General features: G+C 39.6%; 2 protein-coding genes across 3 annotated transcripts; one reads left to right on the top strand and one right to left on the bottom strand.

Annotated features, from left to right (window-relative positions):
- The first annotated feature begins 6,447 nt into the window (after window positions 1–6,447).
- LOC138954969 (uncharacterized) lies at window positions 6,448–13,434 on the top strand. Of its 2 annotated transcripts, none has more exons than XM_070326707.1 (5): window positions 6,448–7,009; window positions 7,535–7,628; window positions 9,229–9,343; window positions 9,991–10,139; window positions 11,478–13,434. In XM_070326707.1, exons 1-4 carry the CDS (start codon window positions 6,876–6,878, stop codon window positions 10,041–10,043), a joined length of 396 nt encoding a protein of 131 aa, XP_070182808.1. In that variant the 5' UTR covers window positions 6,448–6,875; the 3' UTR covers window positions 10,044–10,139; window positions 11,478–13,434. The 2 variants fall into 2 exon arrangements, with proteins under 2 accessions (XP_070182808.1, XP_070182807.1); XM_070326706.1 differs by having other exon boundaries at window positions 6,463–7,009; window positions 9,229–9,453.
- A 790-nt stretch (window positions 13,435–14,224) lies between these two features.
- Window positions 14,225–16,513, bottom strand: LOC138954968 (uncharacterized). Its single transcript, XM_070326704.1, has 3 exons — window positions 16,026–16,513; window positions 15,344–15,559; window positions 14,225–14,469 (listed from the first exon to the last, which is right to left on the bottom strand). Exons 1-3 carry the CDS (start codon window positions 16,226–16,228, stop codon window positions 14,280–14,282), a joined length of 609 nt encoding a protein of 202 aa, XP_070182805.1. The 5' UTR covers window positions 16,229–16,513; the 3' UTR covers window positions 14,225–14,279.
- Between the last annotated feature and the right edge of the window lie 680 nt (window positions 16,514–17,193).

Genomic DNA, 17,193 nt, shown 5'->3' with positions numbered 1-17,193 from the left:
ATGCCGCCCTGACAAAATTAATGTCTTTTAAAAACACATTCACGGTAACATCTTCGACGCAGACACAGACAGTTAGGAAGGGCTCCTAATATGGACCACTTTTTGTTTCATGCTGATAACTAGCTTGTTTTCTTGCGAAGAAGTTTTATTTTGTGTTTGGTAGTCCTTCTCTCTTAGGTTGGCCGTTAGGCCTAATTAGAGTGAAATAGCTTTGATAGACATTCAGCAAAAATTAAATACATACAAAATCACAAATGGTACATATTAGGAGCCTGGGCGCCTAATATGGACCAGTGAAGCGGCCTTCACGAATCACTGTAAAAAAAAAGCCCCCTATACTTCAAAATAGCATGATACAACTTAGTGTACAAGTCAGACTAATTCAAATAATGCTTTAGATTGATCTGTTTCGGGTTGATGAGAGCATTATTTGAAGAACACCAGGAAACTAAAGAAGCTTATCAAAAACAGAGTGAAAATAAGTAAAATTATCAACTTGCACGAAAAGAAGACTTTTTGTTATTTTTTTTTTAAACTGATCTCGAGGGCTAGTAATAGGTTATTTCCAGCAAGCTTCTTAATGAATTAATGAAAAAAGCCTTTAGCTTCTTTTTCTTCGATTTGTTGAAGGTGGTCCATATTTTAGGGGACTCGCACATACTTTGAGATTTTGCTATTGATTTTTTGTTTGAAGTAGAAACTTGGGGTCAACACTGCTAAAATGTAACAAATGCGGCCTTAGCTGTCATAGCAATTTTTGTGTGAAAGCTTTGGCTGTGAACAGAAACGAGTCCGTTTTAGGCAGCACATTTAGAGTGAACGCTGCCAAAAGTGAAAAAAAGAGAAAAAGCCTAACAGTTTTGAGATTTGTGTTTCTGCAACTGTTTTGACATGTGCAAGTTATCCAGAGAGGGTGAATACAGCGATGACTTTGTCCGCACGTCGCTGGGCATATCAGCGCAGTTCAACGTTGCCAGAGACCAAAGAAGCGCTTTACTCAGGTCGCAGCGCGCGGCGGCTCACTGGAGGAATGTTTGAAAACTATCTGTGCTCGACTGCCAGCAGACCACAGGCACATTACACCCACTAAAGTTTGGACTTGTACTGGCAGAGAGCGAATGCAAATTCTTGTAGGCATACACAGACGCAACATAGCATATACAGACAATAACACCCACAACACTTCAACAGCATATGAAAGGAATAACAAGTCGCGTAAGGCGAAAATACAACATTTAGTCAAGTAGCTGTCGAACTCACAGAATGAAACTGAACGCAATGCCATTTTTCATCAAGACCGTATACTCGTAGCATCGTCAGTCCACCTCTCATGGCAAAGGCAGTGAAATTGACAAGAAGAGCGGGGTAGTAGTTGCGCTAAGAAGGATAGCACGCTTTTCTGTACCTCTCTTTGTTTTAAGTTTCTGAGCGTGATTTTAATCCAAACATATCATATCTATATGTTTTTGGAATCAGGAACCGACAAGGAATAAGATGAAAGTGTTTTTAAATTGATTTCGACAATTTAATTTTGATAATAATTTTTATATATTTAATTTTCAGAGCTTGATTTTAATCCAAATATAACATATTTATATGTTTTTGGAATCAGAAAATGATGGAAAATAACATGAACGTAAATTTGGATCGTTTTATAAATTTTTATTTTTTTTTACAATTTTCAGATTTTTAATGACCAAAGTCATTATTAATTTTTAAGCCACCAAGCTGAAATGCAATACCGAAGTCCGGGCTTCGTCGAAGATTATTTGACCAAAATTTCAACCAATTTGGTTGAAAAATGAGAGCGTGACAGTGCCGCCTCAACTTTCACGAAAAGCCGGATATGACGTCATAAAAGACATTAATAAAAAAAAAATAAAAAAAACGTATGGGGATTTCATACCCAGGAACTCTCATGTCAAATTTCATAAAGATCGGTCCAGTAGTTTAGTCTGAATCACTCTACACACACACAGAGACAGACACACACACACACACACACACACACACACACACGCGCACGCACGCACATACACCACGACCCTCGTCTCGATTCCCCCTCTACGTTAAAACATTTAGTCAAAACTTGACTAAATGTAAAAATAAATCCGCAAATCGCGCACAATACACCAGTTAGAAAAACAAGGAGTACCAAAGCGGCGTGCAGAAACTAAACTGACTCAGAGACTGAGAAGAAACATTTATCACACGATGTGGATAGCAAACATTAAAATAAAACAGATAAGTCAAGCAAAAAATAAACACAAATATCGAAAACACAATAAGCAAAGGTAAAGAAAACAAGTCGCGTAAGGCGAAAATACAACATTAATTTTAGTCAAGTAGCTGTCGAACTCACAGAATGAAACTGAACGCAATGTAACGCAGCAAGACCGCATTCTCGTAGCATCGTCAGTCACCCGCTCACGGCAAAGACAGTGAAATTGACAAGAAGAGCGGGGTAGCAGTTGCGCTCAGAAGGATAGCACGCTTTTCTGTACCTCTCTTTGTTTTAACTTTCTGAGCGTGTTTTTAATCCAAACATATCATATCTATATGTTTTTGGAATCAGGAACCGACAAGGAATAAGATGAAAGTGTTTTTAAATTGATTTCGAAAATGTAATTTTCATATTAATTTTTATATATTTAATTTTCAGAGCTTGTTTTTAATCCAAATATAACATATTTATATGTTTTTGGAATCAGCAAATGATGGAGAATAAGATGAATGTAAATTTGGATCGTTTTTAAAAAAAAATATTTTTTTTTACAATTTTCAGATTTTTAATGACCAAAGTCATTAATTAATTTTTAAGCCACCAAGCTGAAATGCAATACCGAAGTCCGGGCTTCGTCGAACATTACTTGATCAAAATTTCAACCAATTTGGTTGAAAAATGAGGGCGTGACAGTGCCGCCTCAACTTTCACGAAAAGCCGGATATGACGTCATCAAAGACAGTTATCAAAAAAATGAATAACGTATGGGGATATCATACCCAGGAACTCTCATGTCAAATTTCATAAAGATCGGTCCAGTAGTTTAGTCTGAATCGCTCTACACACACACACACAGACAGACACACACACACACACACACACACACACACACGCACATACACCACGACCCTCGTCTCGATTCCCCCCTCTACGTTAAAACATTTAGTCAAAACTTGACTAAATGTAACAAAAAGATATGCCTGCCGACAGTCAGTGTGTGAGTGCGTGGTTTGTGCGTCAGCGGGGTGTGTGTGTGTGTGTGTGTGTGTGTGTGTGTGCGCGCGTGCATGCGTGCGTAGGCTACGTTCTTGCGTGTGTGCGTTCGAATGAGAAAGAAGAGAGAGAGAGGATTGAAGAATGAGGTCACGCTCTCTGTCACATGAATACATATATACACACACTGAAGGCTACCTCGGACACGAACACTTGCCAACAACTGTGGTTGGACATGCTTTTGAAATGGAATATTTTTTCGACATGATTTCTGGACATACGAATCCCGCTGTGTTGCCTACTGATGTTGCGAATGATGAAGGTTTTGAGTTGACTGACCTTGAGGATGTATTGCATCAGGCGTTTATCGTCTCAAATTATATCCTTGCTACTTTTCAGGACGGTCAACTAATAATAATAATAATAATACGAATATTTATAACGCGCACATATCTCACCAACAGGCGACTCAAGGCGCACATACACTCATTCACACACACGGAGACTTAAAGTCACTAGCACACACACACCATCAACCATTAAAATATGTACCTGTAGTTATTCAGGGTGGGATGGGGTGGGCAGTGTAGAATGCATGGATTATTTGGAAAAAAGGAATGTCTTAAGTGCAGATTTGAATGATTCGAGGGACTGTTGTTGACGGAGGGGGAGAGGTAGTGTGTTCCATTGGCTAGGTGCTTGGAAAGAAAATGAGCATTCATGGTAACTTGGATAGTCAAAGTTTTTATTTGTTTGATTCCCATCAAAGAAACAGAAATGGTAACCATTCTTCAAATGGCGCTGCAGTTTTGATGTCATCAAGTTAATTCCTTTGCAGAATTGATTGATTTTCTCAAAAGCCATTATCAATGTGTTTATCAATTAACACCTGTTCATTTCTGTCCAACTGCAATGCAAACTCAATGTGGAGGAAACAAGGATTCATTACAAACAAGTCATCCCTGTACATCAACAGATTTATGTACCTCAATCAATACTGCTGGTATGAGTGACAGGAATCTAAAAGAAACAAGTCGCGTAAGGTGAAAATACAATATTTAGTCAAGTAGCTGTCGAACTCACAGAATGAAAGTGAACGCAACGCAACGCAGCAAGACCGTATACTCGTAGCATCGTCACTCCACCGCCCGTGGCAAAGGCAGTGCACGTGGAATTGACAAGAAGAGCGGGGTATTCGTTGCGCTGAGAAGGATAGCACGCTTTTCTGTACCTCTCTTCGTTTTAACTTTCTGAGCGTGTTTTTAATCCAAACATATCATATCTATATATTTTTGGAATCAGGAACCGACAAGGAATAAGATGAAAGTGTTTTTAAATTGATTTCGAAAAAAAAAATTTGATAATAATTTTTATATATTTAATTTTCAGAGCTTGTTTTTAATCCGAATATAACATATTTATATGTTTTTGGAATCAGCAAATGATGGAGAATAAGATAAACGTACATTTGGATCGTTTTATAAATTTTTATTTTTTTTTACAATTTTCAGATTTTTAATGACCAAAGTCATTAATTAATTTTTAAGCCACCAAGCTGAAATGCAATACCGAACCCCGGGCTTCGTCGAAGAGTACTTGACCAAAATTTCAACCAATTTGGTTGAAAAATGAGGGCGTGACAGTGCCGCCTCAACTTTCACGAAAAGCCGGATATGACGTCATCAAAGACATTTATCAAAAAAATGAAAAACACTTTCGGGGATTTCATACCCAGGAACTCTCATGTCAAATTTCATAAAGATCGGTCCAGTAGTTTAGTCTGAATCGCTCTACACACACACACACACACACACACACACACGCACACACACACGCACGCACATACACCACGACCCTCGTTTCGATTCCCCCTCGATGTTAAAATATTTAGTCAAAACTTGACTAAATATAAAAACAACCAAACGCAAATCTACTACTACTTCTACGACTCGTTTGAATGTAAAACAGAAATGTAACACTGTCTGTGACAATGACGGTTCTACGATTCGTTTGAATGACGGTATAGATCGAACCTTAACCCACAACTACGAAAATTTGTGTCAGACTTTTTTGAACAGGAAAATATGCCTCTGTTCAACAGTAACCAACACATGGAAGATGTTTTTGAAACTTACAGAAATGTAACACTAGCCTATCTGTGACAATGTTGCTTTTGAATTGAACCCACATTTGTTGAACAGGAGAGAATGTTCCTGTTCAACAGTGCCCAAAACACTGAATCTGACGTTTTTGAATCTTTTCTGTCATCTAACTGAATCTGACGTTTTTGAATCTTTTCTGTCATCTAACCCAATTGCTCATGACTTCATCGATCTTGAACATGCCTACTTTTCAAAGAAAGACAGACAAAGCGAAATCTGCATGTTAGCCATCTGCCTGAAATGGTCAATGCACTTTTGTAAAATTGTCACAGCTGTTATATGCACTTTTGTGAAATGGTCAGTGCTGTTGTGCACTTATGCAAAACTTGGTGCTGTGCTGTTAACATTTGAACAAAATGCATTTTGTTCAAATGTTTAGTGCAACTTGCTACTATATAATCGCTGTATGCGCTTTGTGGTAATAATGCACTTTTGTCAAAAGTTTGCGCTAAATGTTGGCACTATGCATCATTGTTGGAGCACCCTCCTGTAGTAGATGCACCATGCATAAAAATGTACTGTGAAATGTTTCGTGTAAATTATTGTCACAATAATGTTTTGTGCGCCCCCATGTATGTGTTCTGTGCTAATAATGCACGGTTGTGAAATGTCCGTACACATTTTGTGGCACTATGTAATTGTTAGTGCATCCTCCTGCGGATGCTTCGTGCTAAAATTGCACTTCCATTAAAATATTGTACGCTCATGTCAACTGGTACTATATTTTCAATTGTTTCTCTGTCAATTTCAGATGTTTGTTTCCAATTACTTCAGTATCTCCCTGTTGCAATTCCAGGTGATTCATTATGCATGTGCCAATCAGTTTGAGGTGTTTAATTCTGATTCCTGTATTTACAGTGTAAAATTAAAACTATTGTTTTCAAACATTCCTATGACACCTGGTAATGGTTCTGTGTTTTTTTGTAATTTGTATTTTGTTTTTCTGCAATAAATATTTGAAATGGATCTGAGACTGACTTACTACTTTTAGCACTCTTTTTCACCACATTCCCACGTACAGATATTGCAATATCAACTCTTCCTTTCTACCTGTTTCAAACAAGCTCTATTTTTTAATTAAAAAGTTTTTTTTTCTTGTGGCTGTTTGATCAATTATGGCAAGCATTGACTGAAATAAACCATTTATATATATCCAGCACAACATGCAATTCATTAACTTTTGACCCTAACCTTTAACACTTCCCAAAATAAATCTTTGGTGGACATTGCATCGACGCTGTTCATTTTGAATGAACATTTTTCTTGTTAGATCAGTGGTCTATGCCGGCGCATAGTTGTGACTGGATCAACTCGCTGCGCTCGCGGTAAGTGCTGACAACCGGAAGAAAGCTGCATTCCGAAAAAAGTCACTTCCGTTTCGCCATTTTTCGATGATGCCAGAGAAGTGAACCATGATTTCAAGATGCCCGGTGCAAATTGTTGTATGCCTGGATGCAGCGTGAGCTCACTAAGATCTTCAACGCTTATAACTTTCCATGGTATACCAAACGGAAAAGCGGATGCCGAATGGAGAGCTGCTCTTCCACAAAATCAACCGTGCTGACAAGCTTTTCAACCCGAAGAATGCGAGGATGTTCCCGACATTTCAAAGAAACATGCTTCAAATACGGTACGTAAAAAAACTAGTAATATAGCGAAAATAAGCTTTCATCTGATTGTCTGTGCTGTGTTGTTTTGCTTGTAATGCTTCAAGTGACGAAGCTCTAGTAGTATCAATCAATCAGTATGAAGCTTAGTACTTGTACTGAACTTGTAGTAACTAGTACTTTTACAGCTCGCAGACAAAAAATAACACAATCGTATTCTGAATCATACATTGACAAAGGCGTAATTCTGAGCTATAATTATTAGGTAATGGGGGAAAAAACCACTCTTTGTTCTTGTGATAATGTGTTTTTGAATATATTCTAGTAAACTTCTGGGTTAGAAGTAGAACTTAGATTTCTTTTGTTGTTTTACTCGGTCACTGAGTCAGTCTTGTTCATTCTTGACAGATTTGCAGTAGTGTGTTTTACTAATTCTTGTTTCTATTTCAATAGATCTAAATGTATAGGTCTGTTTAGTTAATTTAACTTATAATTTCGACTCAGCATTTTGAACATTTTCTTTGCATGTTTTTTTGCTGGGCCTACAGGCAAGCGAGCACTCTCATTCCAGGAAGTCTGCCAACCAACCATGTGCTACAGAAGTCAGTAGAAACACCAAAGACTCCAGCCAGGAAACCCCCAGTGAGTAAAAATTGCTGTTATTTGCCCAGTATAGTATGCTATTAGTGATACTGATAGTGATAATATGCTACTTGTAACTCTTTTGTGAGTACCGGTACATGTATACTGGGTGTTTTCTCAGTTTTGTCCGCTGTCAGTGTGAGATTTATATTGTGGTATAACCTGTTTTTCTAGTTTCATGGTTTAGCCACGACTCACTTTGAATGAGGGTCATCTGCCAGGCATTTAGCTGATTATCTGATAAGTGATATTTTTTAATTTGCTATTTATAAATTACAGTTATACTAGTAAACTAACACTGTCGCACAAAGTATGTGACTTTAAAAAAAGATTTGTTTGAAATCATGTGAGCTCTGTCCACTAGATGATGGAGAAGGGAATTTTTCCAGTTGAGTCTGCAACATGGATTTTTTCTCTCTCGGATAACAAATACAGTATGGTAGGAAAAATTTAGGGTTGGTGTGGCGATAACTTCTTCTTCTGCGTTCGTGGGCTGAAACTCCCATGTACACTCGTGTTTTTACGTGTATGACCGTTTTTACCCCGCCATTTAGGCAGCCACACGTCGCTTTCGAGGAAGCATGCTGGGTATTTTCGTGTTTCCATAACCCACCGAACTCTGACATGGATTACAGGATCTTTTCCGTGCGCACTTGGTCTTGTGGTTGCGTGTACAGTAGTACCTGCCATATCCGGTCACCCATTAGTCATTGCAAAGGTGACCGCAAATATCAGGTGGCCGTTCATTACAGGCCCCCTCCTCCTCCAAAAAACCCCAAAAAACACGATCAAGTTTTCATGAAGAAAAGAAAGCGATCATCCACGAGCCGCCGATTCATTGTCTCTGTTAGTTTTGCTTTCGTTTATACATCTTAATTATTTGCGTGTTTAACTCGATCGTCTTGGCTAAGCTATTGTTTCGTATGTTTCTATGTGTGTTGTTTGGATTATTATATATGTATTTGAGTGTCAGATAAACAAGTGTTTCAAACTCACATCAGCTGTGATCGATCCGGAAGTGACTGCCGTAAATGTACATGTATGCGCATGTCTGTATTTACAGTTTGCGCATGCGTAAGTATTCATGTCGTCTGCTCGTGCTGTGCCGTCTGTGCACACAACACACACACACACACACACACACACACACCACAGGCGCTCGCCCGCGAAAGTGACAAGTGGCCGTTAAGTGGCCGCTCCTGTCGAGTAAGAGGGGCACCTTAGGGCAAAAATCAGTGACCGTTGACCGCGTCAGACAGGTTAACGGCCATTAAGAGTCAATTATAGAAGGAAAACTCATTAGTCATGGGAAAGCTGGCCGCTCCGGGTAGGTTCACGCCCACGAAAGGGCCGGAAATGGAAGGGACTACTGTACACACGAAGGGGGATAAGTCACTAGCAGGTCTGCACACAAGTTGACCTGGGAGATCGGAAAAATCTCCACTCTTAACCCACCAGGCGGCCGCAGCCGGGATTCGAACCCTCGACCTTCCGATTACGAGGCCGACGTCTTACCACCCCGCCACAGCGCCCGTCGTGTGGCGATAACAATAAAGATATGTCATAGTGACTTGACTAATTGATTTGAATTCTGCTGCAGGTCAGTCGCCCCCCACCTCCTGGTTGCCTACTACAACTTCGAGGAAATACGACAGGACACCCTTCAGCTTGCTGCACCATGGTGTCTCTTGGAGAACAGCAAGGAACAGATACAGGTGGGAATAACCGAAGCCAGCCAAGTGAAACTGTTGTCCTCTACGTTATGATTACGTACTCCAGCAGACATCAACTTGTGGTCGACGTGCGTGGGTTTTGCTCAAAATACGTAAGTATTCGTCAGTGTTTGGCTTCTCGAATTAAGTTTCAACTTAATCTCTGTCTCGAACCACAGGCGGAAGGTATCGTTCACTGGACCACTACTTACATAGAAAGACTATACTGAACGAATCGTCGGTAAGCTTACCACACTGTCATACTGTCATACTCATAGTGATATCACTGATACATTTGTACAGGTATTAAAACATGGCTGTTTGCTGAAAAAATCGTTGTGAAAAATTGTAATGTCTCTGAAGTTTGATTCAGTCCGTCATTCATTTTGATGGGAAGTCAACCCTTGGTGAGGCTAATACTAATATTGTTTTGATCTGTATTCTGCCAGTGCCATTGCCAACTGCCATTGTTGTTCTTGTGGAGTTCTAGAACAAGCTCTGGTTTGAATGACCAGCTAAAATTAATGCTGATAGTAAATAAGTACATTATTTTTGCATTAGCGGGGTATACAAAATATTTTATTAAAAAAATACCGCATGGTTTTGCTTGATCAAATCATTTATCAGCTAACAATATGCTTTTATTTCAGTTGGACCTGACTTGAGCATGATTCCGTTGTCTCCGCAACAACAGCTTGATTGAGATACAGGCATGTCCAGTTTTCAGCAAGTGCAGGCTGAGTGTGAAGATCTGATTGCTGATCTAGACACAACATAAGCTGCTTGACACTATTCCAAGGTAAGCGAGAAGCTTTGAAAATAGTTACTTTAATTCAGTAATGCGTAATTATGTATGCAATACTCCTGCTGGTGAGTTCACTACAAACAGGTACTACATTAGAACTAGAAGAATAGGTTCCACAAGAACATTTCTGACTGTTGATGCCACTAAAACTCTCGTTACATCCTGCATTCTGTGTAGATTAGATTACAGCAAATCCCTTCTCATAGGCTGCCCTGACTCCACTCTCCAACCCTTGCAAAAAGTACAACACTCTGCAGCACTCCTCTCATGAAAGAACTTCACTGGCTTCCTGTGTCTCAACGTATTAGGTATAAAGCTGCCTGCTTCTGCTACAAGATCATCTCTGAATCGGCACCTGCCTATTTTTCGGAACTGGTCTCCCTCTCGCACCCTTCATTCTTCTGCTGATGCTCGACTTCTCCGTCAAGGTTGCTTTAAACGCAAGGCTCATGGCTTCCGCACGTTTTCATATCATGGCCCTCAGTTATGGAATTCACTCCCCTTTCTATTACGTCACTCTCCATACATTTCATCTTTTAAGTCCAATTTGAAAACTCACTTGTTCCAACAACATTACGGATAGTTCCTTAGGCCAAACAAAAAAATAGTCTGTTTACGGTAACATCGGCCCAAAAAATAGGGTCGGTAGGTCGGAATTTTTTTTTTCTCCAAAAAACATCAAATTATTTAGCCAAAAAACAAACTTTGTTTTAAAATTTTGATTTTTTTTTTTTCCCCCAAATGCCAAAAAAAAGTCTAGGGTCGCGCAAAAAAATAGGGTCGGTCGGGATACCGTAAACAGACTTCTTTTTTTTTGGCCTTAGCATAGAGTCTGGGGATGTGAGATGTGCATGATGTGTTGTTTGAATCTGACAGTGATTGTATGAATTTTTTATACACGTATTGTTGTCACGCGCTTTGAACTTCTGATAAGGCGCTTTATAAATGCCCGCTATTATTATTATTATTATAAGTAGATACACACTTGTAAACTTATGTTAGTTTTCACACGTGAGCATGAAGTGCCTTTATGAGAAATGTATAGTGGCTTGCAATATTGAATTTGAGGGATGTTTGCAGTTATGTAATATATTAGCACAGCTCAGTTTTCTTCAGGGTTCCGTGAGAACAGTGAAATTCTCCTTTGAGGACTGAAAAATATCTTGGATAATTGGTCTTAATTGGGGGGGTGGGGGGGGGGAGATTTAAAACATAAGTACATTCACATGTGTTTTTCATTTTCACTGTGTAAAGGTGGGGAGGTCCTTCTCTACTTGTTTCTTTGTTTTCCCATTGACATATATTTTGTTCTTGTCTATATTTTTTACATAGGTGCTGTCCTCATCCCCAGCCGACTGTTTCCGCTGAAGCCGTGAAGGATGCTTCTTCATGTAGGCGTGGACATCTTTTTCGTCGCCGTGCAAGGCTTCCAGTTCCAGTACCATATAATTGTGTGAATACTCTGGGGACCTGTCATCAACTTTGGAAGGACGCTTTATTTTAACACTTTGTACCCCATCTATGTTGACCAAGATTTTTTAAGCCGAGACCAGCTGTGCTGCAGCAGGTCACTCAGAATTGTAGAAACTGTATCAACAGGCTAGAATCCTGGCGTTAGATCAACGTTACAGGAAGCGACTGAAGCTAACAGTCTAAGCAGGATGCAGATATGTGCCGAATGATAACAGATGCAATGTACATAGTGACTGTGTGTACCTGGGAGACAAGGAGTTAAGACCACATCTGAACTGAGGATTTAGTCTCTCCATAATCAAACGCTGAAGAAGATTTCAGAATGAACTTTGTTAGATAAATTATGGTTGTTATGATCGTCACATTTTAGGTCCCCCCCTTCCCCCCTTTTCAAACTTCCCCGCTTTTCAGACCTTACATTTTTGGATTTTCTGTTCACAACCTGTTGTACATTTACCTAGATATTAAGCAGATTTCCTCCTTTATAAGACCAGCTTATTTTTTTTATTCTTGGAGGCCTGAAAAGGGTGTTTGGAAGGACACTGTATTTGTTTGTTCGAAATTCAGAATTCAAATAATTCTTCATCAACGAGTTATTACTGCCTCACCATAGCAGTTAGGCCAGTCTTACTAACTCTTACTTTTATTAATGTGCCGTGATGCAAAGACGTTGAGCAGTTTTCAGATGTTTATGAATCTAGGGCTTTCAAAATTTACTGACATACAATACAATACAATACAATAAAATAACTTTATTAATCTCTAAAAGAGAAATTGCATTGCTGAGCTTTTGTGTCCGTAATAATAACATACATAAAACATTCAAAAATAAACATTTGTTCTTTGTCATGCATACATTCTTGTGTTCTTATACATTTCTTCATGTTGGACTCCATGACTCCATGACATCCAAACATGAAGTTCAGTTACCCCTTTTTGAGTCACTTGAGAAAAAGTGACTCTATGTAATCGGTCAGTGTTAGTCTGTCCGGCCGGCCGTCCGTCCGGCCATCCGGCCGGCCGGCCGTAGACACCACCTTAACGTTGGACTTTTCTCGGAAACTATCAAAGCGATCGGGCTATTTTGTTTAGTCGTGACCTCCAATGACCTCTACACTTTAACGATGGTTTCGTTGACCTTTGACCTTTTTCAAGGTCACAGGTCAGCGTCAAAGGAAAAATTAGACATTTTATATCTTTGACAAAGTTCATCGGATGTGATTGAAACTTTGTAGGATTATTCTTTACATCAAAGTATTTACATCTGTAGCCTTTTACGAACGTTATCAGAAAAACAAGGGAGATAACTAGCCTTTTCTGTTCGGCAACACACAACTTAACGTTGGGCTTTTCTCGGAAACTATAAAAGTGACCGGGCTCAAATTTTATGTGAACGTGACTCATTGTGTTGTGAATAGCAATTTCTTCCTGTCCATCTGATGCCTCATATAATATTCAGAACTGCGAAAGTGACTCGATCGAGCGTTTGCTCTTCTTGTTAACTTTGAAGGTCACATTGTGGGCGAATTTTTAGCAAAAAGTTGGAACATGGTATGACTGTTCTTACTCACAAGGGAAGTGATTTTGTTATTTACTGATTTTCATTTTGTGTGGCCTTTCACCCATTTAATCATTCATAAATGTTCATACCCAAGGGAAGTAATTCACATATATCTATGGCCAATGTTTTCACAGGGCATCTATAGTGTGGATGAACACTGTCTCCACTCAAAATAGTCCTTTGCTATTGTACATTGTGAATCAGCATTTTTGTTTTTGTCCTGTTTGAATAAAGTGCAATCATTTTACAACCAAAGTGTTAATGTTAAAGATGTTTACATAATGTGTGAAGGATGATGCATTTGAAAACTAATATTGTTAAATGTAAATTGACCTGTGACAAGTCAGCATAGTGCAATATCCAAGCATGAAACCCGCACACAATTCCCAAACAACATGCTTTCTTTTCCACAAAATTCCATCCAGTGGAAAACAATTATGTGAACGTCATAACATGGTTTTTACATTAATAATCAAGCCTTACACCAACTAAAATGGTGTTAATAGGCATTTGAGCAAGCTTTAACACCAACATAACATGGAGTTAATAGGCATTTGAGCAAGCTTTAACACCAACATAACATGGGGTTTTGCATGTTATACCAGCAATAACATGATGTTAATCACATTACAAGCAAGCTGTAACACCACCAAAACAAGCAGTTTTGCAAGTTAAGTCTACGATAACATGATGTTAATCACATTACAAGCAAGCTGTAACACCACCAAAACAAGCAGTTTTGCAAGTTAAGTCTACGATAACATGATGTTACTTGGCGTTAAACCAAAGCTTTAATGCCATCAAAACTTGGAATTTTTGCATGTTACAGACATGCTGTAACATGGTTTAACATGATGTTTTGACCGTCGCAAAACGCGCTGAAATTCCAGGCAATTTCGCTGCGATAACTTCAACAAAATCCAATCAAAATCTGGCGTTGTCGTGAACACCAAAATGTGATAAACCCATTGAAACTTGAAGTTTTGTTGGGATTTTGAGTAGTTTTGTAAGATACAAAACGCCACTTTTCGCCCAGTGTATGTCACTCTACAATGCCAGAATTCGTCTACTGCACTAATAAGACAAACCGGCACGGTGGCCTAGTGGTAAGGCGTCCGCCCTGTGATCGGGAGGTCGTGGGTCCCTATAACCCACGTACTGCCCATCTGCACTAGGAAACTGTTCTCTAATTCTTGCAACCGCACAAGCTGGTAAGGTGACCCTGATGTCTCTCCCAGCCATTTCCAGACCCACCGCACAAGCATGCGGTAAGCTACATACCGATACTGCCTGGAAAGAAAAACAAGCATACAGTATTAATGACAGTATCAATCAATCAATCAATATGAGGCTTATATCGCGCGTATTCCGTGGGTACAGTTCTAAGCGCAGGGATTTTTAAAAAAAAATGTTATGCAATTTATATCGCGCACATATTCAAGGCGCAGGGATTTATTTATGCCGTGTGAGATGGAATTTTTTGTACACAATACATCACGCATTCACATCGGCCAGCAGATCGCAGCCATTTCGGCGCATATCCTACTTTTCACGGCCTATTATTCCAAGTCACACGGGTATTTTGGTGGACATTTGTATCTATGCCGATACAATTTTGCCAGGAGAGACCCTTTTGTCAATCGTGGGATCTTTAACGTGCACACCCCAATGTAGTGTACACAAAGGGACCTCGGTTTTTCATCTCATCCGAAAGACATATAACGTGCGCCACACACAAGACCCTTTTGTCAATGGTGGGATCTTTAACGTGCACACCCCAATGTAGTGTACACGAAGGGACCTCGGCGTTTCGTCTCATCCGAAAGACTAGCACCCACCACCTAGGTTAGGAAAGGGGGGAGAAAATTGCTAACGCCCTGACCCAGGGTCGAACTCGCAACCTCTCGCTTCCGAGCGCAAGTGCGTTACCACTCGGCCACCCAGTCCACAGTACACAAAGTGTACAATCAGGATACTTGAAAACATTCCCCATATTGCTTTGCTCAGAATTAGCACATGCGAATAAATGAATTGTCTTGAAATAAAAATGAATATCTGACAATTAATTTTCATTTTTTTATTTTATTGTTATTTGTTTTTGCACATCTATGACATAAACCTATTTATAGTATCATGATTACAATTCTAAAAAAAAATAACTTACTCATTAGCATCCTGTATAGCCCTCCCATACTGCTGGTTGTACCAGTGATAGCATGTCTCCAAGACATAGTGGTCCAAGCACACTGATCTGAAGCCAGGGTGGTCAGTGATGCAGCCCACCCCTGTGCTTACTGTCAGTGATTCCATTTCTGGAATTTCTTGACAACAGCGGCATTCTCGGATTGAGCCCATGCCTGCACAGTTTGCGCACTGACACCTGCACACACAAAATTTGATACAAGTTTAGTTCAAATTCTCTGCAGTCTACAAACTCACACAAAAAAATTGATCTACTAAGGCAGTAAAACAACTGAAATGGACAAATTCACAACCAATGGTAGTGACCATTATGTCTAGACAAAACCATAATAAATTGTTATTCCATTGGAACATTGGTATATTCATACGTGTACTGATTTGGCTAGTTTTAGTTTTGGGGACTGCTACTAGCAATGATTGAGTGGGCATACTGACTACTCAGTAGGATGATGTTTTGACTAAAATTATAATCAGGAATGCGCATCACTTTCTGGCATGCATGAATTGCATCAAGGGTAAAAGAAGACATCGCACAAACTTTACAAATTACTGACTGCAAAACAAGCTCTACCAGAATCGATTCTATAATAGGAATATATACGAGGAAGAGTCTCACAATCACTGAATCAGTGGTAGTTTCTTACCAGTTGGTGGACATCAAACGATCGAGAGACTCGCTAAAATCGTCTCTGTCGGGTGTTTCCTCAACCTCAGCATCGGACAGCTCAGGTTCAAACTGGTATGGTTGAAGATCGTGTTCATTCAAAACCTCAAAATCACTACTGTAGCACGATAGTTCCAGTGAAGAAACGCTGCTTGTTTCACTGTTTTCTTCATGGTCTGCCATGCCAATACAGCTGCTGACGTCACTGCGAGGGGAGATCAGCCATGGCTGCGTTTTAGATTCTTACTTCCCTTACCCTTAATTGCAGGTATGAAAACCCACTTTCATTGATCGATATCTATTAAACCAAAGGACTTTGCTTGCCAATATTTTGCATCTGGTACTATTTAGTAATGTTCTCTCAGCAGAATTTTTTTGACCGAGCAATGTGGTTGACCTTTAATACTTTGATTAGATACTGCTCCTTTTAGGTATGAAATGATAGCATGTGCATGTGTGTAGGTAAGCGAGCGCACGCTCGCGCGCGCAAACATGTGTGTGTGTATATGTGTGCATGTGTGTGTGTGTGTGCGTGTGTGTGTGTGTGTGTGTGTGTGTGTGTGTGTGTGTGTGTGTAAGTGTGTGTGAGCTTGTGTGTGCGTGTGTGTGTATACGAGGGTGTGTGTGTGGATGTGTGTGTGTGTGTGTGTGTGTGTGTGTGTGTGTGTGTGTGTGTGTGTGTGTGTGTGTATGTGCGCAGTCTTTGCTTTCGTTTACAATTATTCTCTGTAGTATGTTCCAAGGACAGGTTGGAAGATAAGACTAAGCCTAAAACCTTTATCCTAATGTAATAAAGTTCTGAGTTCTAAGTTCTCTCTGTCTCTCTTTCTGTCTCTGTCTCTCTCAGTCTCTCTGTCTCGGTCTCTGTCTCTGTCTCTACCTCTCTCTCTCTCTCTCTCTCCTTTGCTGGGCCGTCAAGGTGCAACTCTCTTCCTTCGAATGTTAAAACTAGCAAATCTGTAAATATCTTTAAATCTTCCTTAAAAAAACATCTAAACTGTTCTCTGTAAGTACACACCCACGGTGACATAATTATGTGAATCTTACAGTTCTGTCTAATGTATACTATATTAATATTACTATATATATAGCTATTCTGATGAACACGTGGGGGAATTCGGGGGCTGTGATTGGATGGTATCTCCCGA

The sequence above is a fragment of the Littorina saxatilis genome, unplaced genomic scaffold (genome assembly GCF_037325665.1).
Source record: "Littorina saxatilis isolate snail1 unplaced genomic scaffold, US_GU_Lsax_2.0 scaffold_801, whole genome shotgun sequence".
Taxonomy (NCBI): domain Eukaryota; kingdom Metazoa; phylum Mollusca; class Gastropoda; order Littorinimorpha; family Littorinidae; genus Littorina; species Littorina saxatilis.
Note: the sequence above shows the minus strand (reverse complement) of the source record. Positions and strands in the feature narration are given on the sequence as shown.

Coding starts and splice junctions, on each gene's coding strand:
- LOC138954969 (XM_070326706.1), top strand. CDS start 6,876: ATGGTATACCAAACGGAAAAGCGGATGCCGAATGGAGAGCTGCTCTTC. Junction 7,010..7,534: donor AGAAACATGCTTCAAATACG/GTACGTAAAAAA, acceptor CTGGGCCTACAG/GCAAGCGAGCACTCTCATTC. Junction 7,629..9,228: donor CTCCAGCCAGGAAACCCCCA/GTGAGTAAAAAT, acceptor ATTCTGCTGCAG/GTCAGTCGCCCCCCACCTCC.
- LOC138954968 (XM_070326704.1), bottom strand. CDS start 16,228: ATGGCAGACCATGAAGAAAACAGTGAAACAAGCAGCGTTTCTTCACTG. Junction 15,560..16,025: donor CGTTTGATGTCCACCAACTG/GTAAGAAACTAC, acceptor TTGTGTGTGCAG/GTGTCAGTGCGCAAACTGTG. Junction 14,470..15,343: donor GCTATACAGGATGCTAATGA/GTAAGTTATTTT, acceptor TTTTCTTTCCAG/GCAGTATCGGTATGTAGCTT.